The following is a 26,404-nucleotide window of genomic DNA, read 5'->3' as shown; positions in this document are numbered from 1 at the left end:
CATCAACAGTTAATGATTTCTCCAATACATGAACTGTCCTGAACACATGAATAGAACATTGAATGAAGGTCATGAACAGTTCCTCAGAACATGGCTTCTCCAGCTTACTCCTTGCTGCCAGAGACTTGACAACACTTCCTCTCACATATCTGAGCCACATTTGGTTTGAGAGAGGAGGCACTTGAGACCCTCAGTATGGCTTGAAGATGATCATCAGTAAGTCTGGACCTGTACTTGGACTTGTTAAAGTTCAGGGTGGAGAAGAAGCCATGATGAGGAACGGCGGGCAGGACTTCCTTCAGAGGTCCATTCCCCCTGCGGGCCACACTAATATTATACTTTCATATCACGGTGGGGGCCACAGGATATCGTCCTGTGGGCCGCAATTGGCCCGTGGGCCGCAAGTTTGAGACCCCTGCTTTAGAAGACAAAGAGATCACCAGTTATGGAACAAATTATGGTCATGACCAGAGATTCTACTGCATTGGGATTCCCAGGCTACTCTTGGAATTTGTGATCACCAGTAGCATCTTTGCTAATTCCATGTACCTCAAGAGACAACCCTAATTGTGTTCTTCTACAGTTGACCTGTCCAGTGTGCTTACTCCAGAAATAATGGCACCTATTCTGGCCAACACAGAAGTTCAAGAGCGCTTGCTGCCTTACCTTCCTTCGGGGGAATCTCTGCCGCAAACAGCAGAGGAGATTCAGAACACGCTCACCTCTCCGCAGTTCCATCAGGTAACCATTTTAATGTCAGTAGAAGAGCAGAGCTTGGTCCCAAGTTGAATAAGGAGGTCTTAAGTTGGTTTGTACAGATAGAGGACTAATAACCATAATTGAGCCCAGAGTTAAAGCTGTAAGTCATTGCAGTTGTAAGTCAAGGCATCACATATCCGGACCCTATTTTTTTCAACATTTTTTGGCGGGGTGGTGGTTAAGCAAATGCCACAATCATTAAGCAAATACATTTTCCCCAAAGGCCTTTTTTGTTTTTGTTTTGGCCAGAAACCAGAAATAAACACCAGATACCAGCAAAAAATATTGTAAATCATGGTTATGTGACTGCAGGTGCTGCAAAGATTTGCTGGTTGCGAAGTACTGAAAATGCGATTATGTGACTGCTGACGGGGCCAGGTGAATGTGATGACTTTGAGCATGAGTCATAAGTAACTCTGGGGAGGTCCATTGTAACTTTGAACTGTCACTAAATGATGGGTCAATAGATCCAAGAACTACCTCTAGGAACCGAAGTGGCCTATAGGGTCAGGTTGGGAAAAGGTTCTGTGGGCGATGAGAGACAGTTCATTCAGAAGTTTATGTGTTATTTTAACCAATACAGCTTTGCTGGTGTGCTATTTGAAACTTTTAATACATCGTTTGCCCGAAAATAAGACGTCTTAATTTTTGCTCCAAAAGATGCATTGGGGCTTATTTTTCAGTTATGCCTTAATTTCAAGAAAATACTAAATGCGTCTGTCTGGCTGACGATCTTAACTGGGGCTTATTTTTTGGGTAGGGCTTATATTCCAAGTACCTTGAAAAAACATGCCAGGGCTTATTTTCCAGTTGGGTCTTATTTTCAGGGACATGCAGTAGTATGTACTGTTTTGGGGGCTGTGTTGCTTACACATTTCTGATTTACAGTGACTTTACCCCAGCACTGCTTAACTAAGAATTCACAGGACTGATGATAATTCAACTAAGAATTATAGTTGTCACACTACCACCCATGTTGACAGTTTACAACAAAGCTCGTAGTGCTAGCTAATTTCTTTAGATCTAATTGAAATACCAAGAAATCATAGGGCAGAGGTTTGAAATTAGAGCATAATATTTTAGGATAGAAAGAAAATGTAATGAATGAAACATGACCTTGGTTAGATTGTATCATATTGTTCTAACCCAGGCTTCCCCAAGAAGCACTAAGCAGACTTTTTGTCCTGGCAGAATCCCTTTTAATTAAACAAAGGTGAATTTCTTGCAGTCACATTCAGCCACAGGCCTGGCAAACAGTCTTTCAAGGGTGTAATGAGGAGCACAGACCTTATCTAGCTTGGAGAGCTGCCGAGTAAATATTTCCAAATGCAGTGCTGACAAGGAAGGACTCGGCACAGAGTCTCTGAGATTCACAGACAAATCTTCACACTGCTACAATGAACGAATGTATTGTTTCCTGCAAAAGCCCCCTCCCCTTTTGCTCCTCTTTTAATCCCTATGGGAAGAGCCATCCATCGTTCACCTGTGGGTTTACTCCCACGTCGACCCTTAGTTCGTAATTGTTCTTTTCTTTTGGCAGCTCTGCGCATGTGCAGGCTGGGAACCGGCTCCAGCTGCTCCCCTGCCTCACTGCTGTCCGACTCCAAAGGCAGCTGATGGCTGCCAGACTGCTCTGGCTGCATCTCTGCCTCGGGTGGAGACCCCCTTGTCCGAGCCTTCCTCGGCCTCCAGGACTGGCCCATGTTTCTGCCCAACCTCCTCGCTACTGTCCGACTCTGCTGTCAGCTCCGCTAGCCGCTGACGGGTCACAACATGAGAACATGAAAAGATCCCTCATCTACCCTTGTGGTCATGTAGCTAGTGGGAACTGGATTTTTGAATTCTGCAATCATCTTGGAACAGGATTGTCTGTAGTCTGCCTCTCTGAAGATAGAAGCTTGATTTTCTCAGAATCTGAGAATCTTTTATAACCTAGATGAGCTGGTCTTGTTTTCATTTTGCAGGCCTTGAGCATGTTCAGTGCTGCCTTGGCTTCTGGGCAGCTGGGACCCTTGATGAGCCAATTTGGTTTACCAGCGGAAGCTATAGACGCAGCAAACAAAGGTGGTAAGTTCATTTGCATAGCTAATTGGGAGCTGCTGAATCATTAACGGAAATCTTTCTAAGGATGAAGTAATACATTAGGAGATTTGAATTCTGCTGTGTTTTCTGGAAGGCTTTTTGGATCACTCTCATCCAGTGTTTTTCAACCATGGACAACTTTATATGTGGATTTCAACTTCCAGAATTCCCCAACTAGCATGCTGGCATGTGGAATTCTGGGTTCTCCACAGAACCAGTCCCTGGTGCCCAAAAGGTTGAGGACTGCTGATCTAACCATTAAAACTCAGCATCATTTATATTAAAAAAAAAAATCAGATACTGGAGCGGTATATGCCCTCAACTTACAGCCGATCACAATGTGACCTACAGTTTGACGTGGGACCCTGCAGTCAGTGAGGGGAGGATGGATGCCCCATTTATGTAGAGAGCTCCGGCAGACACTGTGAGGTGCGCATCCTATTCAGGATTGTCCATTGCTGACGTGATGGTTCAAAGTCTGGCACTTTTGTTTGTATGGTCATTCTGAGCATTCTTATCTGTGCTATAAATGGCTATAGAGAATTAGTTGAATCCTTACTATTGAACTGTTAAGGAGAGCTTTAACCAAGAATGCTACCAGAGAGCTACTCCATCTTGAAAACCCCAGTGTTTCAGGTCATCCTGGCGCTACAAATTTTTAGATGTCTTTAAAAACTTGATTGTTCCCCAAAGGTCTGAAATAAGACAGGTAAGACAGCTGGCTGGCTGTTGCACACTGTTTTCCCTTCTCTTATGTTTAATTATTTTAAAGTTTTAATTCTATGCTGTCAAGAATGTACGCCAAGTGGAAGAGCAAGTAGAGATCTAAATCATAAATAAAACCTCTACTACTAAAACGTAGTGAACTGGAAAGTGTGACATCGAGCTCCTTGGAAACTGATTTTGAAGGGAAATGAAGTTAGGCCAGCATATTTATGCAAAGGATTGATTATTTGGACTAACACAAACCTTCCATGCTGTTGCAGGTCATGTGTTGCAACTACACACGTCAAATGTGCCCAAGGCAGCCTGCTGTCTTTTATACTTTTCTCTTGCTGAATTACCGATTTAATGTGTCTTGTTTCTAGACGTAGAGGCGTTTGCAAAAGCCATGCAGAACAACGTCAAATCCGACCAAAAGGAAGGAGAAGCAAAGGAGAAGAAGGACGAAGAGGAAGACATGAGTTTAGATTAGGTTTCTTAATTGTGTCTGTATGATACTCCTAGATATTAACTTTAAGTAGAATCCCTAGCTGACTCCGTGTATCGAATCTACAAGTAAAGGCTCTCACTCCCAAAATTCTTTCTGGAAATAACTTTTCCCCCCGTTTCTTGCTATAGCCCAAGGCAGCTGTTTTGCCTTAAGACACCGCTTGTCCCTAGGAAAGATTTGATTGGTCTAAATGAAATCTTGCATCCAGTAAAACTGTAGCTTTTACGTTTGAAGGGTTAGCCTACATCTATTCGTTTATATATATTTTTTATATCGAGCTAATTGTACCTGGGTGTGACTATAATTGGTGGAATATTTGACTTCTTGCCTTCATTAAAGATTTGAGGGGCTCCTGAGAGTCAGATCTCCTCCCCTCCCTCTCTGTTTGGATAATGTGGGGCCTGGGGAATTGTTTGAGCAGAATATTTTCACAGGAACTACGAATCCAGGGATTTTTAAGCTCCATTTGCAAAGAGGCTCCTCCAAGGGTGGGCTGGGCATGACAAAACGTGATAAAGAATGGCTTATGGCTTTGAGATTGACAAATAAGTGGCAAAAATACTGATATTCGGGGGGGGGGGGTTATAGAATTGAACCCTTGCAAGCAATTCAGTTGGTTGTAAGCATGTAATTCACATTATTAAAAGGGAGGACCAGTATCCCCCTTCATGGCATCCTATGAACGCATTCGCTCAAACATATGCTCTCCTCCTGCACCGAGGCCACTTTGTGTACAAATATTACAAGAAGGGAACAGTCAGAAAAATTTATTGGAAGTATGTAGCGATGATGTACAGAAATATTGCTTTCATCATTTAGTTCCCCCCCAAATAAGTTGCTGAAATAAAAGTCAGGGTCAGGTAAAATCCACTTTTCAATATGTACCCCAGCATTAAGATAACCAATATACTTTGAGTAATAAAATTCTTTTTAGAGCTGTCTTACCCAATGTGATGGGATACACACATACAAACACACGGATGTTTCTAAGTGCACAAGTGAACCTGGTTTGATACTGAGGAGTAACCACTTGGTTGACTGATGGAAAGTTGTGATACTAAAACTGAAGAAGACGTAACACGATGGAGTAAGAGTGAAAGGGGGGGGGGTATGAAAGGAACTGAGGACATCACCTTCATAAGTGAAAAACTGCTTTCCTTTAATGTCACTGCAATGCAGACTGCAGCAACAGCACCTAATATTTATTAGGAGGGAAGCATCCCCGTTTTTTGCCTGGAATATCAAAATCCGCTTAAATCCTAGTTCTAGAGACTCTTGTGCTATTAAGCAAACCACAGGATGGCCTCTCATCATGGACTGGCCAGGTTCTCGCAGCACTGAACCGCAAAGTACCCCAGAGATCCATGTTAATTATATCACGCTCTAATGTGCGAACCTACTTATTAACATCTAATACATTCCTTTGATCATTTTTGGGAAATTGGCAAAGACAAAACATCGTTTTTCAAATGTAATTTGTATCTGCGGGGAAAGGGAACTTACAGGCCTTTTGTAGTATCTTGGGTTTTTTTTCCCCCTTACATCCATTTTGTCATCAACCCATTTGAAAATTGAGTGAACGGTCTGGAAAATTATTGGAACAACTGCAGTGGTCAGACATCGATAAGCAGATACCAATAAGAAGAGCATGTGTGCAGCTCAGAGTTGGATTGCGGAGTCCCACGTTGCTCTCCAAACAACCAGCTTGCAGAAATTATGTTACTTAACGAAACATCGCCAAGGAAAACAAGCTTAAGAGCACCAAGGATTCCACGATATACAGACAGGCTTAAACTCCTTGGTTCTTTTGTGTCTTTCGATGAAATTGTTGCTTAAGGCATCACCGTGACTTTGTCTCACTTGTGCAAGGGAGCATCTTAGCCTTCTAGCACCCATTATAAATATTTTTATAAAGCGCACACCATGTGCATTGTTTGAAATACCCTACTGCCAATATACTGGAAGAAATGTGCAAATATATTACAAATTAACTAAAGAGCCCAGCTGAGAACCTCACTACAGCCCTTCTGCCCCATATATATATATATATATATGTACACACATATATATATACATACACACACACACTTTTATTGAACCCTTTTTTCCGTTTGCAAGGAGATTCATCACGCAGACGTCCGTCGCCTTTTGCGAAGGTGACAAACCCATCTGTGGCTCTGATCTCACACATGCCAGGAAGCTTCAGTTACCCAGTCGGGCACCCTCTGAGCCCTACAGAGCCCCTGGTTGAGCCAGCTTGCCTGATGTCAATTGGGTTTCGGTTGATCACCAAATTCTTCATGCAACCCACAAACGAGGGAGGGTGATGTACCTGGGACAGTGAAGCAAGTTCTGCAAAAGGAAAATGAAGTTTTTTATGCACAGAAGCCAGCTGGACTTGATACAGAGAAAAGAATCTTGCTACAGTCACTTGCCTCAAGGAGCCTCAAGCCAGTCAAGACTTATCTGTGTATTCAGAATTAGTTTTCTGAACCAGGTCCAAATTCTCTGAGGGTGTGGCTTGTCTAGAAAAAGCCAGCTTTGCCCTATCCCCTCTATGATCCTTTGGCCTTGCCCCCAAAATACCTTCCTTCCTTCTTTCCTCACCTTCATCTCCCTTCTTTCCTTTCTTTCCCTTCCCTCCTTCCTCTTTCTTTCCTTCCTTTTCTTTTCCTTCTCCTTTCTCCCCATGCTCTCTTTTATTTAACAGAATAAGAGTTGGAAGGGACCTCAACACCCCCCCCTCCCCCGGTTCCACCAATTAACTGGTAGGAAATTCATCCTTAGTTCTAGATTGGTTCTCTCCTTGCTTATTTTCCATCCACTGCTGCTTATCCTGCCTTCTGTTGCCCTCTTTGTGGCAGCCCCTCAGATATTGGAACACTGTTCTGTCACCCCTCGACCTTCTTTTTATTAGAGCAGATACATCCAATTCCAGCAATTGTTCCTCATACATTTTAGACCGGGGATCTTTGTTGTCTGCAGGTTCTGTAGGCCTAAGAAGGTTTAAAAACCGAATAATCTGGGTGGGTCCATTTCATGGACTCCTCCATGCTCCAGTTCCTCAACCCACTTACCTGGCAGTCCACCAAGATAAATGCTTTCTTTGTCAGAAGTACCACGGATTTCGTTTGGGCCCACTGTGTAATTGGCTTTGGTATCCACATCCAGTTGGATCATGTTGCTTCCTTTGATGACTGGGAAAGAAAACAGAGCAGGATGGACCTATTTCATAATTCATGCGCCCCCCACCTGCTCCCTTATGCCAGAGGAACATGCAAGAAGAGGAAGATCAAATCCGTCTGGTGCTACTGATACAGCTCTTTCCAACCCGTTGCCCAATAACCGTTGGATTGCAGCCCCGCTAATGGCCAACCAGAGAGATCACTATTAGCAAAGCATACTGAGCTGGACCAGCAACAAAGAATGAGTCTTTATTTAAGATAGGGACAGATGGACATGCGTGATTTGCAAATGTTATAATGTTTTAATTAGTAACCGGCACCTCTGGGATCTGAATCGACTCCAAAACCCCCCCAAAGAAGCTTGGCGGTCCAATTTTTATCCTCCATCAACAACCATTGGATGGAGAGAAAGGTTGCACGAAACCCAGACCCCGGCATTGTTTTACCGGCTGCATTCACATTAAATCTAATTAAATTAACCTGTTTTACGCTTTTAACAATACACTGAGACAATACGTTGACTCAATACATCAACCAGACCTTCAACTGAACTGATCAACAGCGTTCTACGAAGATACTATTTTGTGATTAGGCTCCTCAGCGTATAGTATTGTGATGGTCAATAAATATAAATATAAGATAAAGGGGAGGGGTGGGGAAGAGGAGAATTTTATAGAATGTAAGAGTCTGGGGAACATCTCTGAGGCAGCCAATTCTTTCCAAAAGAGACAGCAGAAAAAAAAAGATGATATCCCTTGGGTTCGAAAGTGGCTCACCTGTGATTGTATGCCATTGGCCATCACAGAGGGAAGGCTGGGACACAGATGTGGCAAACTCTGCTGCTCCTGTATTTGCGGTCACCGTAACCTAATACAGAGAAATGGTTTGGAGAACTTCATTTGGAACAGGGGTGTCAAACACAAGGCCTTGCGGGGGGGAGCTGGATCTGGCCCATGGGGTGCTTAGATCTAGCCTGCAGGGCCACCCTGGAAATAGTGAAGGACTGGCCCGTGGCGCCTCTGCCAGTGAAAACGGAGCTCGGGAAGGCACACGCGGCCCTCCAAGGCTCAGCTTTCCCTGGCAATGAGTTGCGGGAGGCCATCGCAACCGAAAATGGAGCTTGCGAGGGCTGCGGGTAACACCCCCCCCAGCCCCGTTTTCACTGGCAGAGGGTTGCAGGAGGCCGAAAACCGCTCACAAGCCTGTTTTAGGTGGCAGAGTGCTTGGCCCACCACAGGCGCCCCACAACATAAGTGACATCATTCTGGTCACACCCACCCTGGCCACACACTCCCTGCCCTCCCCAAGGTCAAACATTACCCTCATGCTGCCCTCAGTGAAATCGTGTTTTTGACACCCCTGATTTAGAAGGCACTAGGAAGATGCTCCTGAAAAATCTGGTTTATTTTATCAGAGGGTTGATTCTTTAACGGGAAGAACAGTGCTAGCGAGGAAGTTCTCAGAAACAAAAGTCGGATCCTTACAGATCTTCCCCACTACTATATTTTCAATTTCTGCCAGATGAAATTTATAACCGAGAACCAGTCTGGTCTAGTGGTTTAAGGCACCGGGTCAGAAAGCAAGAAACCACAAATTTGAAGTCCAACCTTAGCCATGAAAGGCATCTGGATGACCTTGGGCCAGTCATTCCCTCTCAGCCCAATTCATTTCACAGGATTGTTGTAGAGGAAACGAGAAGGGAAGTGTGTTGGATATAGTCACTGCCTTGAGTTATTTGTAAAAATAATAATGGTGGGATATAAACAAATAAGTGTAAAACTCAGCCTTTCATCTAATCCACAATCTCTGCTCATGGCTATTAATCATTGTTCATTTTTTTTAAATTACTGATATTTCTCTTTCACCCTTCTTTGGACAGTTGGATCATAAAAGAAAACCTAATGTCTCCTCAAAGCATCTTCCACAGTCAATTTTTCACCTCTTTTCAGAAACCGAGTAAAGAATACATAATTCTTAAATGTGGATGCCCGTTGTACCACAGAAGAAGGGCCAACACTGTGAAGGCCCCATTGGCTGGGGGATTCTGGGAGTTGAACTCCACAGATCTTAAAGCTGCCAACATTTAGAAAATGCTCTTCCTTGACAATGGGATGGTACATTTTTCTAATGTCCATGCCCAGGAAGATCTATGACAATGGTTCTGGTTTCCTTCAAAGGATATTGTGATGACCCAAGGCGTGGCACAAAAATAGGTAAAGTCCCTTTAATACCTCCAACCTGGCCCCCAATGTCCAGTTATCATCGGCTGGAGAAAAAAACCCTCAAAAACAGCTTTTAAAAGAAAGAAATTCCGTCCAAACTCAAAGTGCATATAAAATTATAAAGAAAAGCTAACACAAGCCAAACTGTAGCAATTAATGAGACAGGGCAGGATAAGGGATTGAAGATGTCAAAAGATAATGAAACATATACTTGGGGAGGATGCCAGAACTCAGATCAGACTTGACAAACCAGAATAATTTCACGCTTTGTTTCCAGCAACTTTGCAGTGCACAGTTTGCCCTTTTAAACAGTCTTCTCAGCTGCAGCCAATGAAGGGTATCAGGGCCCTTTTCTCCCCTGTAAACCACACAACTTGAGTTGCTCCCTGATCTGTTCCTCCCTGCATGCCCTAGGATGAAGAGGGGATGGGCCTGGGTCTTCCTCTGAATGCCCCGCCAGACTGTGCCCTTCCCCAGTTTCCTCCACAGCCACCGGGGCCACACTCCCACTCCCTGTCAGCTGTTCCACCTCTCCCTCGGATTCAGATTCCAACAACCGCATGACAGATGTTCAAGATATTTGTCTCTATTATTTAAAAAGTTTCTTAGAAGCTTGTTAATCAATCAATCAATTAATCAAAGATGAATAAATTTAATCAATTTACCTTTTGGCTGTCAGTAGATAGCCTGAGATAGTTTGTCTGTCTTCCTATGTGAAATATCAGACCAGATGAACTCCGTGGTCGGATCTTCAACGTCATCTCAAAGTCTTGACCGATGGCTACCGACCTATCTGTGGGTGGGGTAGGAGAAGAGCAAATCCTTCACAAAAGGTTTGTGGGAGGCAAACGAAAGTTAAAACAATCCTGAAAGAAAGTGCCAAGAATGACCAAGTGTGAAAAAACAGACAACACTTAAAAAGTACCTAGTGTGATGTATCCTCCTTCAACAGAGAAAAAAATGCCGTTTTCCAAAGGGCCCACATAACAAGGGGTCACAGCAAACACACGGGAGGGTGAATTTAGAGGTCTTTTGTCCAGTTTTAGGTGCCTGAGGCAACCCTTAAAGCTAGTAACAGAAGCATCCTGCAGAAAAGAAGAAGGTCTTCTGAATTAGATAACGGCATCTGGACATTTCCACTGCCTACAATTCCCCCAAACTCACAATTTCATGCTTTCTTTTATACTGGCTTATTAAAAGAACTTATATGGTTCCCCACCTCCCATAGAGATCCCAGGGTGGACTCATGAATACTAATAAAAGCAATATTAAAACAAATCAAATCCTTCCCACCAGGCATCAGACCATCCAACTGTTGACTCTGATCCAAAGGCATTTTTTCACAAGGCAGCTGGACTTACTTTGTTTTTCCTTGAAGACATTTCGCTTCTCATTCAAGAAGCTTCTTCAGTTCTGACTCCACCATTCAGCCAGAATTGAAGAAGATGCTTGGGTGACAAGAGAAACGTCTTCAAGGGAAAAACATAGGAAGTCCAGCTGCCTTTTGAAAAAGCATGACGTGAATGACTGAGAATCTCCATAGACATGATGTCTCTGGTTTAATCTCATCCTAGCCCAAGAACTGAGGGACAGTGAGGTCTTTGTGGCCTTCCAGGATGCTAAAAAGGATATGGATTCCAGAAGGGCAGCTTTAACATTTGACAAATAAATACATTCCAAAGGACCAAGGCAACTATAGTGAAGATGCCCCTTCAAGGTGTAGTGGCCTGCTGGCGGCTGATGGAGCTGGCAGCAGAGTCGGACAGTGAGGAGGTTGGGGAGGAACCCAGGCCAGTCGTAGAGGCTGAGGAAGGCTCGGACGAGGGCTCTGCATCAGAGGCAGAAATGGGGCCAGGGCAGGTTGGCAGTCATCAGCTGCCTTCGGGCTCGGACAGCAGTGACACGGAGGAGCTTCTGGAACCGGTTCCCAGCCTGCGCATGCGCAGAGCTGCCAAAAGGAAGGAACAATTAAGAATTCAGGGTCGATATGGGAGTAAGGCCACAGGTGGACGATGAATGGCTTCTTCCATCAGGATTAAAAGAGAAGGAAAGGGGCAGTGGTTTTTTTATTTTTTTCTGCAGAAAATAATTTGTTCGTTCATTCCAGCCTCGTGAATCTCTGTGCCCAGCCCTTCCCTGTCAGCACTGTGTTTGGAAATACTTACCAGACAGCTTTCCAAGATAGATAAGGTCTGAGCTCATAATTATACCTTTGCAAGACTGTTGGCTGAATGGGAATGCAATAAATTCACATTCATTTAATAAAAGAGGTTTTGCTGGGACAGTTTGCTTAGTGCTTTTGGGGGAAGCCTAGAACAGAACACAAGGTCCCATCAGATGACAATATCTAAGGCAAGGGACTTGGAACACCTCCACCTCACCTGATCGAATAGAGCAATAGGAATCACTCTTTTGTATTGTTTTTAATTAGGAGTTTATTCGTATAAGCCTCTTATAGTTACTGAGAGTAAATGGGGCAGCCATATAAATTTTCATAATAGCAATAGACTTATATACCGCTTTATAGTGATTTACAGCCATCTCTAAGCAGTTTACAGAGTCAGCCCTATTTCCTCTAACAACCTGGGTCCTCATTTTACCCACATTGGAAAGATGGAAGGCTGAGTCAACTTTGAGCCTGGTGAGATTCAATACGATGCACAGAAGGTGCCCCTTGGCCCTTATGGGTTTTTTTTTAAAAGATAACCTTAATTTTAAACTGCACCCAAAAAATAAGTGGGAGCCAGTGTACCTCATGTAACAATAGCGCAACAAGGGAAAATTACGAAGAGCCCAGAAGCATGCAAAGGGCTGAATTCTGCAGCTTCTGGATAGTCTTCAAGGGCAACTCCATGCAGAGTGCACTGCAGTAGTCCAACAGGGAAGTGACAAGGCTTGAGTGACTGACTAGGCTTCCTGGTCCAGGAATGGGGGCAACTGATAAAATTTTCTCCCTCTTCATCTCAGGGGTAGCCTAGTTATATGAACAAGCAGGGTCCGAGGTAGATTATTAGGTTCCTTACTGGTATATGAGCCTTAGCTTTGGCCAGTGGTGCTCCTCCCACATAAAAGGGGCCAGAGATCCCAAAGTCGACAGTGGCTGGCAGCAATTTCTCCAGGGATCTCAGTCCATCAATGACCAGCTGAACTCTGTTCCTGTCTCTGCTGAAGAAGACCTGAAAATGATGTGGATTTTTCAATATAGAATAGAATAATAACACAAGAGAATAGACTAAAGAATAGAATAGAATTAGAATAGAATAGAATTAGAATAGAATAGAAAATAGAATTAGAATAGAATAGAATAAGAATAGAATATAAAATAGAATAGTATAGAATAGAATAGGATAGGATAGGACAGAAAATAGAATAGAATAGAATAAGAATAGGATAGGACAGGAACAGGAATAGGATAATAATAGTATAGAATAATAATAGAATAGAAATAGGATAGAAAGAATAGAAGAATATAATAGAATAGGAATAGAATAATAATAATAGAATAGAAAATAGAATAGAATAGAATAGAATAGAATAGAATAATTGTTTATAATGCATTCAACCATCTAGCCAATGAGTCGATGCCATCTTCTATCTGATGCTAGTTCATCAAGAGAAACGCTCTCTTGGCTCAGTGTTAATCCAGAAGACAACTAAGGCATTTGACATAGAAGAGTTTAACGAAATGCGCCTGTTTCCCCTTTCCTTACTGTGTGCCATCTTCCATCGTGGTACTTTTCTTTGGTCCGGAGTCTCAGTTTATGTCCGTTGGTATCAGCCAAAAGCACCAAGCGTCCATTGGAGACAAAAAGGGAGAAGGAGGAGCCCAGGGATTCATTAGCCGTGTAAAAAACCAGGCCACTGGAGGAGTTCAACCTCAACTCCATGGAGAAGTGGAACCTGTTGAAGAAGCATCGATCATCATCCAAGCTTTCTTAAGTCTGGATTGGAGTTCAGAAAGTCAGCAAATAGAGTTACAGGTTGTCCTCGACTTACTACCATTCGTTTAATGACTGTTCAAAGTTATGACGGTACTGGGAAAAAAAGATGGCATCACTATTTTTCACGTGATCAGGCAGGTATTTATGTGGGTTGCATTGCCCCAGCTCATCTGCTGGCTCCCCACAAGCCAAGCCAACAGAGGAAACCAGATTTGCTTAACCACATGGTTCACTTAATAATTGCAGTGATTCACTTAACAACTGTGGCAAAAAAGATCTTAAAATGAGACAGAACTCATTTAACAACTGCCTGGCTTAGCAACAAAACTTTTGGGCTCAGTAAGTTGAGGACCTGAGACTCTTGACCTCCCTATTTTTTTTATTTTGTCTGAAGTACAGTGTCAGAAAGACTTTCCAAGCAGGAAGAAAAAAAATACATTTTGCTTTTCAATGTTTACCTTTCTTGTAAAATTCCTGGTATTTCATTGAACTCTAAGCGGCTGACAGGGGATCCCCCAAACTGGAAGGCATCTTTGATAGATTTGGGCTCTTTAAGCAGGTGACAATTTGGGTCTTTCAGCATGGCCTTGCTTGGGACCTGCAAGAGACACAATTTGTAATTCACAGCCCCAGAATTTGATAGTGGCAGATATCTGTAGCTCGGTTATCGGATGAGGGTGGAGGTTCGTTTTCCGAGCTTGGTTTCCAGATTTTGTTTCCAGGCTAGGGAACATCTTCGGCGGAATTTAGGGGATGTCAATATTCTGCTTATAAGGGCTTCGTGTGGTCAGTAGATCTTGTGATGGGGAGATCACGTCAGCTGTGGTTCACATCAGGTGAGGGTCTTGTGATGATCTGGTGCCACAAGAAGCCCTTATAAGCAGCAGAACACTGAGATTGTTGTTGTTAGTGGCAAAGTCATGTCTGACCCATCGTGATCCCATGGACAATGTTCCTCCAAGTCTTCCTGTCCTCTGCCAACTTCTAGAGTCCGTTTAAGCTCACACTGACTGCTTCAGTGACTCCATTCAGCCACCTCATGCTCTGTCGTCCCCTTCTTCTATTGCCCTCAACCTTTCCCAGCATTAGGCTCTTCTCCAGGGAGTCCTTCCTTCTCATGAGGTGGTCAAAGTATTTGAGTTTCATCTTCAGGATCTGACCTTCTAAAGAGCAATCAGGGTTGATCTCCTCTAGGACTGACCAGTTGGATCACCTTGCAGTCCAACTGAGATCCCCTAAGTTCCACTGAAAATGTTGCCTAGCCTGGTAATGAAATGTTCGGAAACCAACCCACAAGCTCGGAGAACGAACCTCCACCCTCATATTCTCTTCTACTGTATTCCCATCACCTTTGGTTTCCACCTGCTCTTCTTTTCTGGTGCCCTCATCTGCTGGGGTTGCCGATCTCTGGGGCAATTCATGGTCACATTGAAACTCTCGGTGCTCTGCAGGAGATCCACAACTGCCTGAGCTTCTGATCTCCTAGTGTGGAAAGGAAAAGAAGATTAACAGCTGTCCAGGGAGGACCACGGCAGATGGTGTGAATTGACAGGACCCCTTTCGACTCGTAAAAAAAAATCTCCGCAAGAAATCAAAACCGCAATGAGCCCAACAGTTGAAGCGTAGGAAGAAGGAAGGAAGCTGGAGAAAGGTAGAAAGGGGAGACGATTGAAGCCCTGGCTCACCTCTTGATGAAGACATTGCTAATGCAGCCTGTAAGGTTGCCAATGTCATTGGTGTTAGGCAAACCGCCCAGGTGAAAAACACCCAACTCAGCTTCGCGCTTTTGCCTCCTCTCCCGATTCAGCCCTGCTTTGGATCCCTGAAGCTGATCATCTACATACATCCGGACCCTACAACAAAAATGTGGTATATTTTAAGATGGGGGAGATCAACTGGGGAGGGGGGGAGCGGGCAAGACAAACATGCAATGCAAGAGAGTGGTACCCTGCAGAATCGCTGTAGATAGCCACATAGTGGCTGGTATCATCAGCATAGGCATTCTTGGTGGTAAGTTCCGTGGACAGGACATTGACAGCCACACGGCCATCTTGCAAGGAAACCTGGCAGCTCCCTTCCTAGAGAGAGACAGAGAAAGGAAAACATATTGCTGCTAGAGGACTATGACTCTTTGAAAGTCGTTTGTAGGGCGTTAAAATGTGCAATTCTTCAAAGGTGCCCAAAGGGTGGCTCAAAGTGACCAGGATGTCATTGATATCCCTCAACGCAAAAGAAGTCACCATCTTTCCAGTTTAGAATATCTCAGATGATAGAAGGATGGGATGGATGGATGGATGGATGGATGGATGGATGGATGGATGGATAGATAGATAGATAGATAAGATAGATGATAGATAGATAGATAGATAGATAGATAGATAGATAGATAGATAGATAGATAGATAGATATAGATCGACAGACAGATACAGATAGATATAGCTATAGACAGATGATAGCTAGAGATTAGCTAGAGATAAGATACACATTGATAACATAGATGATAGAGATAGATAGTGATATGATAGATTGATGACAGATGATAGAGAGATGATTAGATAGATAGATAGATAGATAGATAGATAAATAGATAAATAGATAAATAGATAAATAGATAAATAGATATAGAGAAACAAAAAGATATGGACAGATATAACTATAGATAGATTATAGAGATAAGATACATGTACGATAGATAACATAGATAGAAATAGATAGCGATATGATAGATGGATTATAGATGATAGATATAAATAGAGAGTAATGATTGATACAGCGATAGATAGATGATAGATAGATAGATAGATAGATAGATAGATAGATAGATAGATAGATAGACAGACAGATAGATAAAGAGATAGGAAGATGTACTGTAGATAGATAACAATAAAAGAAGAGTGAAGTTGATGAGTCTTGTAAAGAGAGGCTCAGGTTGGACAAATACAAGGAATAGAAATAATTTCTTGAGATACAGCTGTTGATTAAAACCAGTCATCTGTCTCTTTTCTTAAGAATGCATTTACCATTGTCTTTCCCTACGGTTCTGGATGCCAGTTAGGAGTTATTTCCCACCGTTCGGCCAATACTACATTCAGGAGACTTATTATTTTAGGACGCAATTCCTTCAGGGCCCAAACAGCCTACCTTTGCATCATGGTGATAGAGCAAGCCACGACTCTGACTGGTACGGAAGCTAAAACCAGTGTAGAAGTCTTGCAATGGGGGAACATTCCTCAGCGAGAGTGTCAAGTAGCCGGAGCCATGAAGTTTCACTGAACGGGACACCTGGAAAAGGACAGGTACAACACCCATTGAAGTGGGTTATCCTTAGATTTGAAGAAGAAAAAAACAACAACCCAGGGCTTCCCAAAGAACAGAATGATGCCATGACCCTGGTGGGGATAGAGAACCACAACATCCAGTAAGATTAGCAAGAACTGTATAGAGTTTAATTTTTTTATTGTAAAGGTTTTTTTAAAAAAAATATATACATCAGTATCATTGCATGGACAGTGTGGCGTCTGAGTGTCATTCATTTTGATACAAAAATAATATTGATACTAATGAGAATTACTACATTGATCAAACTTACGTGGTTCTAATGTTATTATACATATTTGTGTCAGCACATAGTCCCTCATTCTTCAGTTATTCAATATTTGCTACATCCTTCTAATAGTAGTAATATTATTCTTGAGCATACCTGGTAACATCCTTTTCCAAAATCTGATCTTAACCTCTAACATTCACTTTAAATGTATTATGCAAAAGTATGTATAACAATATTCCCCCTATTTCTAATTTCTTAATCTATTCTAATTCTTAATTCAGCCAATCTTGGCTTGTTTGTTTTTTAAAATCCTTTCTATCTATCCATCATCTCTCACTCTCTTGGAAGTTTCACTTCTTCTCTTTTTAACTTGCCTCCCATACTCCTCCCTTGGGTCCTTATCTACATTTCTTGTATTCAACCTAACCATTATTTCCATCTCCACTATTTTTTGCTGCCAATCCACCCGCGAGTCTGCCAAATCCTCTGTTTCTTTTCCAAAAATATATTTCGATGTATTCAGTTCCATTTTTTTTTACCTCCTAGTATATATTCTCCCAACTTTATTTCACCTAACTTTATTATCTCCTCCTTCTTTTCTTCTTGTTCTATTTGTTGTGTAGTCTGTTCTATCTTGTCCTCTAAGCTTCCAGTTATCTCTCTCGTTTCCTGGGTTTTATTATAGAACTGTAGCATTTAAGAAGTGGGTGAAACTAGACAGTTTAAGTAAGGTGTCTGAGTGATTTTTATGAACAGTCAAAATTTTCTTGGTGGCAACAGGCCAAGCACTGATAGTATCTGGATGCTGGTAGTTGAAGGGATTGACAAGTATTTGTTCAGAATAGTGTAGGATCTCCTGTATGAGCAGGAGTCCTCGAAGTTCGCTTCCAATCTGATTATTCTATGTTCTATCTCAAGTTTTTATTGTTACAGGAGAAGCTTCAATTGGAGTAGAGAGTCAGATTACTGCTTTACCTCCAGAGGAAAAACTGTCAGTGTTTAAATACTGAATACAGTATTGTCCTTGACTTATGTCCATTTGTTCAGAGATTGTTCGAAACTATGATGGAGCTGAATGATGGGACTTACGACTGGTGCTCAAAGTTACATGGGTTTCCCGCAGTCACGTGACTGTGATCTGGGTTCCTGGCCACCCATTCGCACTCTGGGTGGCCAATTCCCCTGCAATTGTGTACGGCCACCATTTCCAATCTTCCCTGTCAGCTTCCTCAAAAAGGCAAGAAGGCAGCTGGCAGGGAAAGTCACAAGTTGCTTCCTTCCTTTGGAACAGAACACAGGTTCCCCTGCACTCCATTGGCTGGAAAGTATGACTGTTCTGAAATTGACTGAATTAGCAGAGATGGCGAAATTAAGTGCCTGGATTAGAGATAACGGACTAGACAGACTGGAAAGCGTTTGTGAACTTTCCATGCGCTAAATACAATAACCGATGATTAATAGGGGGATTTGAAGATTAGTGTAATGATTAGTTCAACCTGTTGACTGCTTTTTCTTCTTCTATCTGTCTGTTTATCTATCTACCTATCATCTACAGTATATCTATCTATTATCATATCTATTTATTTATCTTTCTATCTTCTATATCTATCTATCTATCATTTTTTATCATCTATATATCTCTCATGTCTATCATGTCTATTTATTCTATCTATCTATCTATCTATCTATCTATCTATCTATCTATCTATCTATCATCATATCTATCTCATATCTATCTACCTGTCATTCTATCTATCTATCTATCTATCTATCTATCTATCTATCTATCTATCTATCTATCTATCTATCATCTATCTATCATATCTATCTCATATCTATCTACCTGTTATCTATCTATCTATCTATCTATCTATCTATCTATCTATCTATCTATCTATCTATCTATCTATCTATCTATCTATCTATCTATCTATCTATCTATCTATCTATCTATCTGTCACATATCTTTCTATTATCTATCTATCTATCTATCTATCTATCTATCTATCTATCTATCTATCTATCTATCTATCTATCTATCTATCTATCATCTATCATCCATAAAAGGGCAGGAAAATTTACTGCCTTTTTTCTTTCAGCACCCAGCCAGGGTGGATCCTTCATGTTAAACGTTAAATTTAATGTTTTTCCTCCTTTCCAAAAATATATGTTTTTTTTCTTTTTTGTTGTTAGTGTGGAATGTATGTTTTTGTTTTGTTTCATTTTGTATGACTATTTTATACTTTTATTTTGTATGATAAAACAATACATTTACTTTTTAAAAAAGGGAAAGTATCACTTTCTAGCATACAAATGGGAGGAGATCCGGTGTGCTATACCGGAGAAATTCAAGCTTGAAACGAAGCTCAGATCGTAGGGTTCTGTGCTTCTGTTCTCCAACCCAGCGGGCCGGTTATGTGACTGAACAGAGCTGCTGTGACCTCTTTCAGCAGGCAGCTCTTTCTTTCCGCTGGTTTAGTGATCGCACCTGGGATGGCCAGGAGAGTGTTCATCCAGTGAGATGATCACGTGGCAGCCTTGCTGAACAACCTTACTGATGGATGACTGTGATGGGCAGGCTCCATTACACTCAGAAGCTGAGGTCTACCTGTCCTAATAGAAGCTTCGGAAGCTATATTTTACTTAGAAGCTTCCATGCTGCTGCATCTTAGTGCCTGGGAATTTGGGAGGGGGGATTTCATGGAGAGGTGGAAGTTTAGACATAACAATGTTCTTCTCGTAATGTCAAGAACAAGTTACCCTGAACCTGGAAAGGAGTGGCTGGAGGAATGTCTCCAGTTGGGATGATGGGTGATTGGACCATGTCATGGACTGGTGGGTGCATGGGGATGAGTTTTGCTTTTCAGTTACGAGGGGAAAACTTGGAACTTTCAGATCTGGGTTTTCCCAGGTCCGGGTTTTCCCAGATGTGCAGGTATGACTTCTCTAATAAATTCTTACTTGGATGAACTTTGTTTCTGAGTGCTGAATGAAATGGGGAGTTTCACTGGAACACTGACACCTAACTAAAGCTGGCTTTTTCCAAAGCTGTGCAGTACAGTAAAGAGGTCCATAAATACATCTTTCTTACCAGGAGGTCCACGGTACAGCCGTAACTCACTCCGATGGTGTTCATACGTTTTAAGTCCACATATTTGCCCACAGCTTTCAGCCCTTTCATGCAACCTCTGATGGAGCCTCCTTTAGGGAATATTTTCCTCAGTCTGAAAAACATGCGAGGTTGAGCAAAGGATATTTGTGTTTTTTTAAAGGCTCCACATCTTTAGAACTGGGAGAGGAATCAGAAAGCACATAGATAGAGAGAGATGTGCGGTGTTGTGGCCTGCCAGCGGCCAGCAGAGATGGCAGCAGATTCTGACAGTGAGGAGGTTGGGGAGGAACATGGGCCAGTCCTGGAGTCCGGGGAAGGCACTGGTGAGTGCTCTCCATCGGAGGCAGAGATGGGGGCAGGGCTGTCTGACAGTTATCAACTGCCTTTGGAGTGAGACATCAGTGAGGAAGAAGAACAGCCGGAGCCTGTTCCCAGTGTGCACATGTGCAGAGCTGCCAGAAGAAGAGAAAAACTAAGGAACAAGGGTCAACCTGGGAGTAAAGTCACAGGTGGACGGTGAATGGCTCCTCCCCTAGGGGATAAAAAGAAGTCAAAGGGGAGAAGTGTTTGCAGGAGACAATTAGTTCATTTGGATGAAGATCTGTTCCTGCATTCTTGCCAAGTATTGTCTCTTACAGTGTGGCATCTGAAAGATATCGACCTGGCAACTCTCCAAGCCTGATAAAGGTCTGTAATTGTGAAATATCTTGAAAGACTGTTGGCTGGGACTTTGCTGGAGAGGAATTCACTGTAAACTAAATAAAAGGGGTTTATTGGAACAAGGAGTCAGCTTCGTGCTGTTGGGGAAGCCTGGGTCAGAACAGGAGGATTAAGGAGCAGAAAGAACAAAACTACCAACAAATGTTCCTTTTCCATACATCTCACCCAACAAAACAGAATGAAAAGAAATGGAAAGACTGGTTTAAAGAACTCTTGACCCCAACTGACCTTAGACACATTACGTCATAATAAAAACTGTAGACACAAGGAAACGAAGTTCCACAATACGCAATCGTGAATACGAGAAAATCTTACTTTTCGGGTAAGACGGAGGTGGGAACCCCTCCTAAATAATAAGAGGTGGCCCCATGCAAATTGTTTTCCTGTTCAATCATGAAGACAGTCGATTGCTCCAGACGGACCAAAACACGATCCTTGGAACCCATTTTGAAGAGAAACAGCTGGATCTGAAATTAGCCCAAGGACAAAAAAAATATATATCCATGGAATTGCTCACTCCCAAAAGAGTCGGTTTTACTCAAGATTCAGACGTTCTTCTCGAAGTATCTCCTAAGCTAAGGAGACCACCACACTCCAGAAAACTAGAGTCCAGAGAAGATCAGCAAAGATGATTAGGGGACTGGAGGCTAAGACATGATGAAGAACAGTTGCTGGAATTGGGTATGTCGAGTTTAATGAAAAGAAGGAAAAGGGGTGATATGATAGCACTGCTCCAATATGTCAAGGGTTGCCACAAAGAAGAGGAAGTCAGTCAGCCTACTGTCCAAAGCTCGATTCAGTGGGTTGGAACTGGATACAAGTAGTCCTCGACTTACAACCCCAATTAAATCCAATTTTCCATTGCTAAGAAAGGTGGTTGTCAATTGAGCCGAACCCAATTTTACCTACTTTTTTTTGCCATGAATGTTAAGTGAATCACTGCAGTTGTTAAGTGAATCATGTAATCCTTAAGCAAATCCAGCTCCCCCCATTAACTAGTCCCATGAGCCAATAGAGGGAAAGTTGCAGTGCCACTGCAACTTTTGTAATTTTGGAACTTTGTCGTAAACACTTGGGTGGGGTTATCATGTAACTTCGAATGGTCACTAATTGAACTGTTGTAACTAGAAGATTACCTGCATATGCCTTTTGCTACGTGTCTTACCGTATTTTTCAGAGTATAAAATGCACTTTTTCCACCCCCAAAAGTGGGTGGAAATGTCTGTGCGTCTTATACAGCGAAGTTGCCAAAGCCCCGCCCACCCGCCGGCCCCCACCCTTCGGCTTCTGCCTCCCAGCCATTTGCTTCCTTGCAGCAAACAGCCTTTTTCAGCTTCAGCACAGCATGAGTAGCACAAGCAGCTGATCGTCGGTTGGATCAACCTTCCGACGATCAGCTATTTCAGGCTGCAGGGATTGCTATTGCCTATTGCTGCCTCCGTGCGCCCCAAGTTCGGCCTCCGCATCCTGTTTTCTGCCTCTGCGCACCCCATTTTCTACTCATTCTGACCCCGCCACCTGGAACGGGCTGAAAATGGGATGCATGGAGGTTGAAAACGGGATGCAGAGGCCAAAAATGGGGCACGCGGAGGCGGCAATAGGCAACGGCAATCTCTGCAGCCTGAAACAGCTAATCATTGGGAGGCTGATCCAACCGACAATCAGCTGCTTGTGCGAATCAGGCTGTGCTGAAGCTGACCAGGCTGTTTGCTAAATGCTGCAAGGAGGCAAACTGCTGGGACAAAGAGGTAGATTTTTTTTCTGGTTTTCTTCCCTAAAAGCTAGGTGCATCTTATACTTCGGAGTGTCTTATACTCCGAAAAATAAGGCAATGGGTTGTAAGCGAAAGGACTGTGGTCATAGGTCACATTTTTTCAGTGCTGTTGTAATTTCAGGAATGGTCGCTAAGCAAATTTTTGTAAGTCGAGGACTACCTGTAATTTGAAGTCAGTCACAGCCATTCTGTGGCCATTAAAATCTGAAATCCCTAATCCGTTGAAGAAAGAATTGAAAGAACGTACTTCTGCCTCAGGACGCAAAATCGAAAGAGACAGTTCGGTCATTACCGCTTTGTTTGCGTTGTTGCTGACTATCAGGGTGGCCTGATCCTTTGAAGTCATGTTCAGGCCTCCACCAAAGTCGTAATAGAGCACCAGCTTTCTGTTTTGAACAGCCAAACACAGCAGCTGATCCTGTGGAAGGAAAAAGGACAACTCACTTTCAGATTTTTGAAGTCTAAAAGTCAGCACCCTACTGTATATAAAATAGCAATAGCACTTAGTCTTACATACCGCTTTACAGTGCTTCACAGCCCTCTCTAAGTGGTTTTACAGTGCCAGCCTATTTCCCGCAACAATCTGGGTCCTCATTTTACCGACCCGGAAGGATGGAAGGCTGAGTCAACCTTGAGCTGGTGAGATTCGAAGAATCAGCCAGCAGAAGTGGCCTGCAGTACTGGATTCTAACCACTGTACCACCACGGCTCATTAAATCCCTAAAAGGAAAGGTTTCCCTATCAGTTTCTAGTCCTGAACTCTAGGACACAGCGTTCATGTCTGTTTCTTGGCCGAGGGAGCTAGCATTGTCCAAAGACACCTTCTGTGGTCATGTGGCCAGCATGGCTATACCCCAAAGGCGAACAGAACGCTGTTATCTTCCCACCGAAGTGGTATCTATTTATCTACTCACATTTGTGTGCTTTTAAACTGCTAGAGATGGGCAGGAGCTGGAGCAAGGGAACTGGAGCTTACCCTGTTGTGTGGAGCACAGGTCTCAAACACGGGCTGTCAGCTTTCCAGCTGACAAACTCGGTGTCTTTACCTGCTGAGCTGTCATGCTCCCGCCTACTCTACACAGTGCTGCATTAATCTGGGTAAAAGCATGGGAAAATGAGGACTTTTTTTTTTCTACATATGCCTCTTCTGATCCACCCAAGAGGTTTTTGCGGCATGTCTTCTTTCTAACACCCCTTGTACCAAGAACGGACTTGGGGTTCTGACCTAAATCCTTTTCCAATAAGACAAACAATAACTAAAGGGAACAAACCTTTTAATGAGTCTTACGAATCCCCAGTTAAAAAGCTGCTGCAAACTAATTAACTTTGATAAGCACAAACCTTGCCAAGACTGCCAAGAATCACAGATAAGAAATATTTCACAACACAAGAGTCTTCAAATACCAACTGTAATGTCCACGAGGCTGAGTTTCAAAACGTCTTTGCTTCCTGCAAAGAACGTTCGCTTCACAGCTGCCTTTTATCTTCTTGAAGGAGGGGCCATAACCTTGCAGCCTTACTCCCGAGTTGCCCGTGCTGTTGCAGTTACTCTTTCCTGTGAGCAATCCTGCACACATGCGTACTTGGCACAGGCTCCTCTGGAACCTCCTCATCGCTGCTGCCAGCCCCCACAATCTCTGAAGGCAGCAGTCCACTCCCTAATGGTCCTGTCCCCTCATCTGGGTCCTCACTCTCCTCAGCCGTCTGCAGCTGCTGCCAGCTAACCACAACACTTGGACCAAGCAACCCAGGTCCTTGCCAGGTGATCAAGTATGACCAATCGAAGCGACACCTGCCTGATGTTTCAAGAAGAAAATGATCCCGTGATATGACATCAACCGCATCTCCTGCTCAAAGCGTTTGATAGAGCCCAGCTGGCTCTCAAAGGTGATTTCTGCATATCCAGTCCCATCAAAATAGGAGCCATCAGTCAGCCAGGGATCGCCCGTTGATTTAGATCTTTGAGAAGAATGAAAGAGCGGATGAGTGATAAGTCCAATCTACACATTTTATATTCCAGAAATTTAGAATTTGGAGATTTTTTAAAAAAAAAAACATGCTAGTTGTATTTTGAGGAAGGAACACTGGGAATAACAGAATAATTGTCACTTTGAATGTATGCTAATTGGCATACATTAAAATGAAATTTCATTGCCTGCAACTCTCAAAGGATCACCACCGCTGATATGTACTACATGAACAAGATTAAATAAATAAATACAAAATTATAAATATACCCATATATATTAAAGGACACAGAGAAACAACACAGTCTAGTTTGGATGTATACATGTCCATGGCAAGAAAAATGAATCTTGTGAGTTTACCAGATGGATGGCATAGGGAAGAAAGCTGCTATAGAATCTGGTAGTCTTGCTGGAAATATTTGAAACCTCCTCCCAGAGGGGAGCAACAGAAACAGACCATGAAGTCTGTTGGGGTATGTATAGGTTCTCTAACAATGCTTTGAGCTCTAAGCACATAGCACTTATAAGCAGCATCCTGAATAACAGGAAGCGAGCTTCCTATCATCTTCTCTGCTGCCATCACCACTCTCTGCGTGGACTTTCTATCTGAAGCACTGCCGCCGTCAAACCAAGGGATGCACTTTGTTAAAATGCTCTCAATCATGCATCTGTAAAATTGGCCAGGACAGAAGGAGAAAGGTATGCTCTCCTCATCCGATGCAGGAAATGCAGATGCTAGTTTGCATGCTTCACTAAGGATGACGTATGGAGAGACCAGTTCAGATTGTAAAAGACACTGTTTGTTTCAACACAGATTGTTGAAAGTGCCTGAGTTTAGCTTTATGGAATCTTCCTATCTCTGGGCAGGAGATCAGCAAATCAAATTACATATAGGTACTCCTCAACTTACGACCATGCTATTAGTGACCATTTGGGGAAAAAAAGATTTGCAACCAGTTCTTGCCCATAAAATCACTGCAGCATCCTTACAGTCACCTGATCAAAATTTGGGCACGTGGCAACTGGCATGAGTTTATGATGGACGCCACTTATGACTTTCTCAAGCAGCTTCTGACAAGCGGTCAGATTCGCTTAACGACTGCAGTGATTTGCTCAACCAAAGGTTATAAAATTGTGTGCGACTCAACTTCCTTGCTTAGTAGTGGAAATATTGGTCTGAATTGTGGTCATAAATCGAGGACTACCTGTACCGCTGTGTCCATTTTCTCAACTGTATCATCCAGTGGTGGGATTCAAAAAATTTTTACTACCAGTTCTATGGGCGTGGTTTGGTGGGTGTGGCTGGTGAAGGATACTGCAAAATCCCCATTCCCTCCCCACCCCACTAACCTGCTTTCCAGCTCCATTCTCCTGTACAGGGCAACGAAAGAAGACCCAGCCAATCAGCTGGGACACAGGAGGCAGAGAATAGATGGGGGCGGGGCCACCCAGAGGTGGTAGTTCTCCAAACTACTCAAAATTTCCCCTCCAGAACTGGTCAGAACCAGCTGAATACCACCTCTGGTATCGTCACCAAGTTTACCTTGTGCAAGGCTTCTCCGCAGTGGTGTCGAGATGGAACGTGCGCTGGAAATTGTACAAGCTCATCACCTCTTCATTAAGATAATCCATCTCTATACAGCCTCGGTAGTTAGGATAGCGCAGAGGGAGAGGAGGCTGTTGCAGGGGGGAAAAATAATCCATTTGCTGAATGTTGTGTTTCATTTTCTCGGCAGAAATAAACACTTTCATTTGGTTATTAAGGCTGCAAGTTGGCTGCTTCTGTCACAACTGCCATCATATCCTTGAGCTTCGTATTCGCTAGCTGCAAGTCTGCCACGAACTATGAGTGGAAGGAGCTGGGGGTCGGGGCGGAGTGAC

General features: G+C 43.0%; 2 protein-coding genes across 6 annotated transcripts in view; one reads left to right on the top strand and one right to left on the bottom strand.

Annotated features, from left to right (window-relative positions):
* ADRM1 (ADRM1 26S proteasome ubiquitin receptor) overlaps positions 1-4,996 on the top strand; it is a 37,201-nt gene extending 32,205 nt beyond the window's left edge. For all 3 annotated transcript variants that reach the window (XM_087928920.1, XM_026697405.2, XM_087928919.1), the window contains exons 8-10: positions 584-741; positions 2,724-2,826; positions 3,930-4,996. In XM_087928920.1, the coding sequence (XP_087785046.1) occupies positions 584-741; positions 2,724-2,826; positions 3,930-4,036 (368 nt within the window). In that variant the 3' untranslated portion in view covers positions 4,037-4,996. The remainder of the gene's footprint in view (positions 1-583; positions 742-2,723; positions 2,827-3,929) is intronic.
* LAMA5 (laminin subunit alpha 5) overlaps positions 4,807-26,404 on the bottom strand; it is a 211,394-nt gene continuing 189,796 nt past the window's right edge. For 2 of the 3 annotated variants that reach the window (XM_026697402.2, XM_026697403.2), the window contains exons 64-80: positions 26,067-26,200; positions 24,353-24,515; positions 22,849-22,974; positions 21,098-21,249; positions 20,042-20,174; positions 16,545-16,685; positions 15,350-15,480; positions 15,088-15,255; positions 14,752-14,884; positions 13,861-14,000; positions 13,172-13,361; positions 12,485-12,637; positions 10,387-10,546; positions 10,127-10,254; positions 8,016-8,106; positions 7,132-7,251; positions 4,807-6,406 (exon numbers count right to left, since the gene is read on the bottom strand). In XM_026697402.2, the coding sequence (XP_026553187.2) occupies positions 6,261-6,406; positions 7,132-7,251; positions 8,016-8,106; positions 10,127-10,254; positions 10,387-10,546; positions 12,485-12,637; positions 13,172-13,361; positions 13,861-14,000; positions 14,752-14,884; positions 15,088-15,255; positions 15,350-15,480; positions 16,545-16,685; positions 20,042-20,174; positions 21,098-21,249; positions 22,849-22,974; positions 24,353-24,515; positions 26,067-26,200 (2,409 nt within the window). In that variant the 3' untranslated portion in view covers positions 4,807-6,260. Of the gene's footprint in view, positions 6,407-7,131; positions 7,252-8,015; positions 8,107-10,126; positions 10,255-10,386; positions 10,547-12,484; positions 12,638-13,171; positions 13,362-13,860; positions 14,001-14,751; positions 14,885-15,087; positions 15,256-15,349; positions 15,481-16,544; positions 16,686-20,041; positions 20,175-21,097; positions 21,250-22,848; positions 22,975-24,346; positions 24,516-26,066; positions 26,201-26,404 lie in introns of all 3 variants that reach the window. The other variant, XM_087928918.1, reaches the window with a different exon arrangement.

Source organism: Pseudonaja textilis, chromosome 3 (genome assembly GCF_049901715.1).
Source record: "Pseudonaja textilis isolate UNSWEBS1 chromosome 3, rPseTex1.2, whole genome shotgun sequence".
NCBI lineage: Eukaryota > Metazoa > Chordata > Lepidosauria > Squamata > Elapidae > Pseudonaja > Pseudonaja textilis.
The sequence above is the reverse complement of the archived record's forward strand: the minus strand, read 5'-3'. Positions and strand labels throughout refer to the sequence as shown.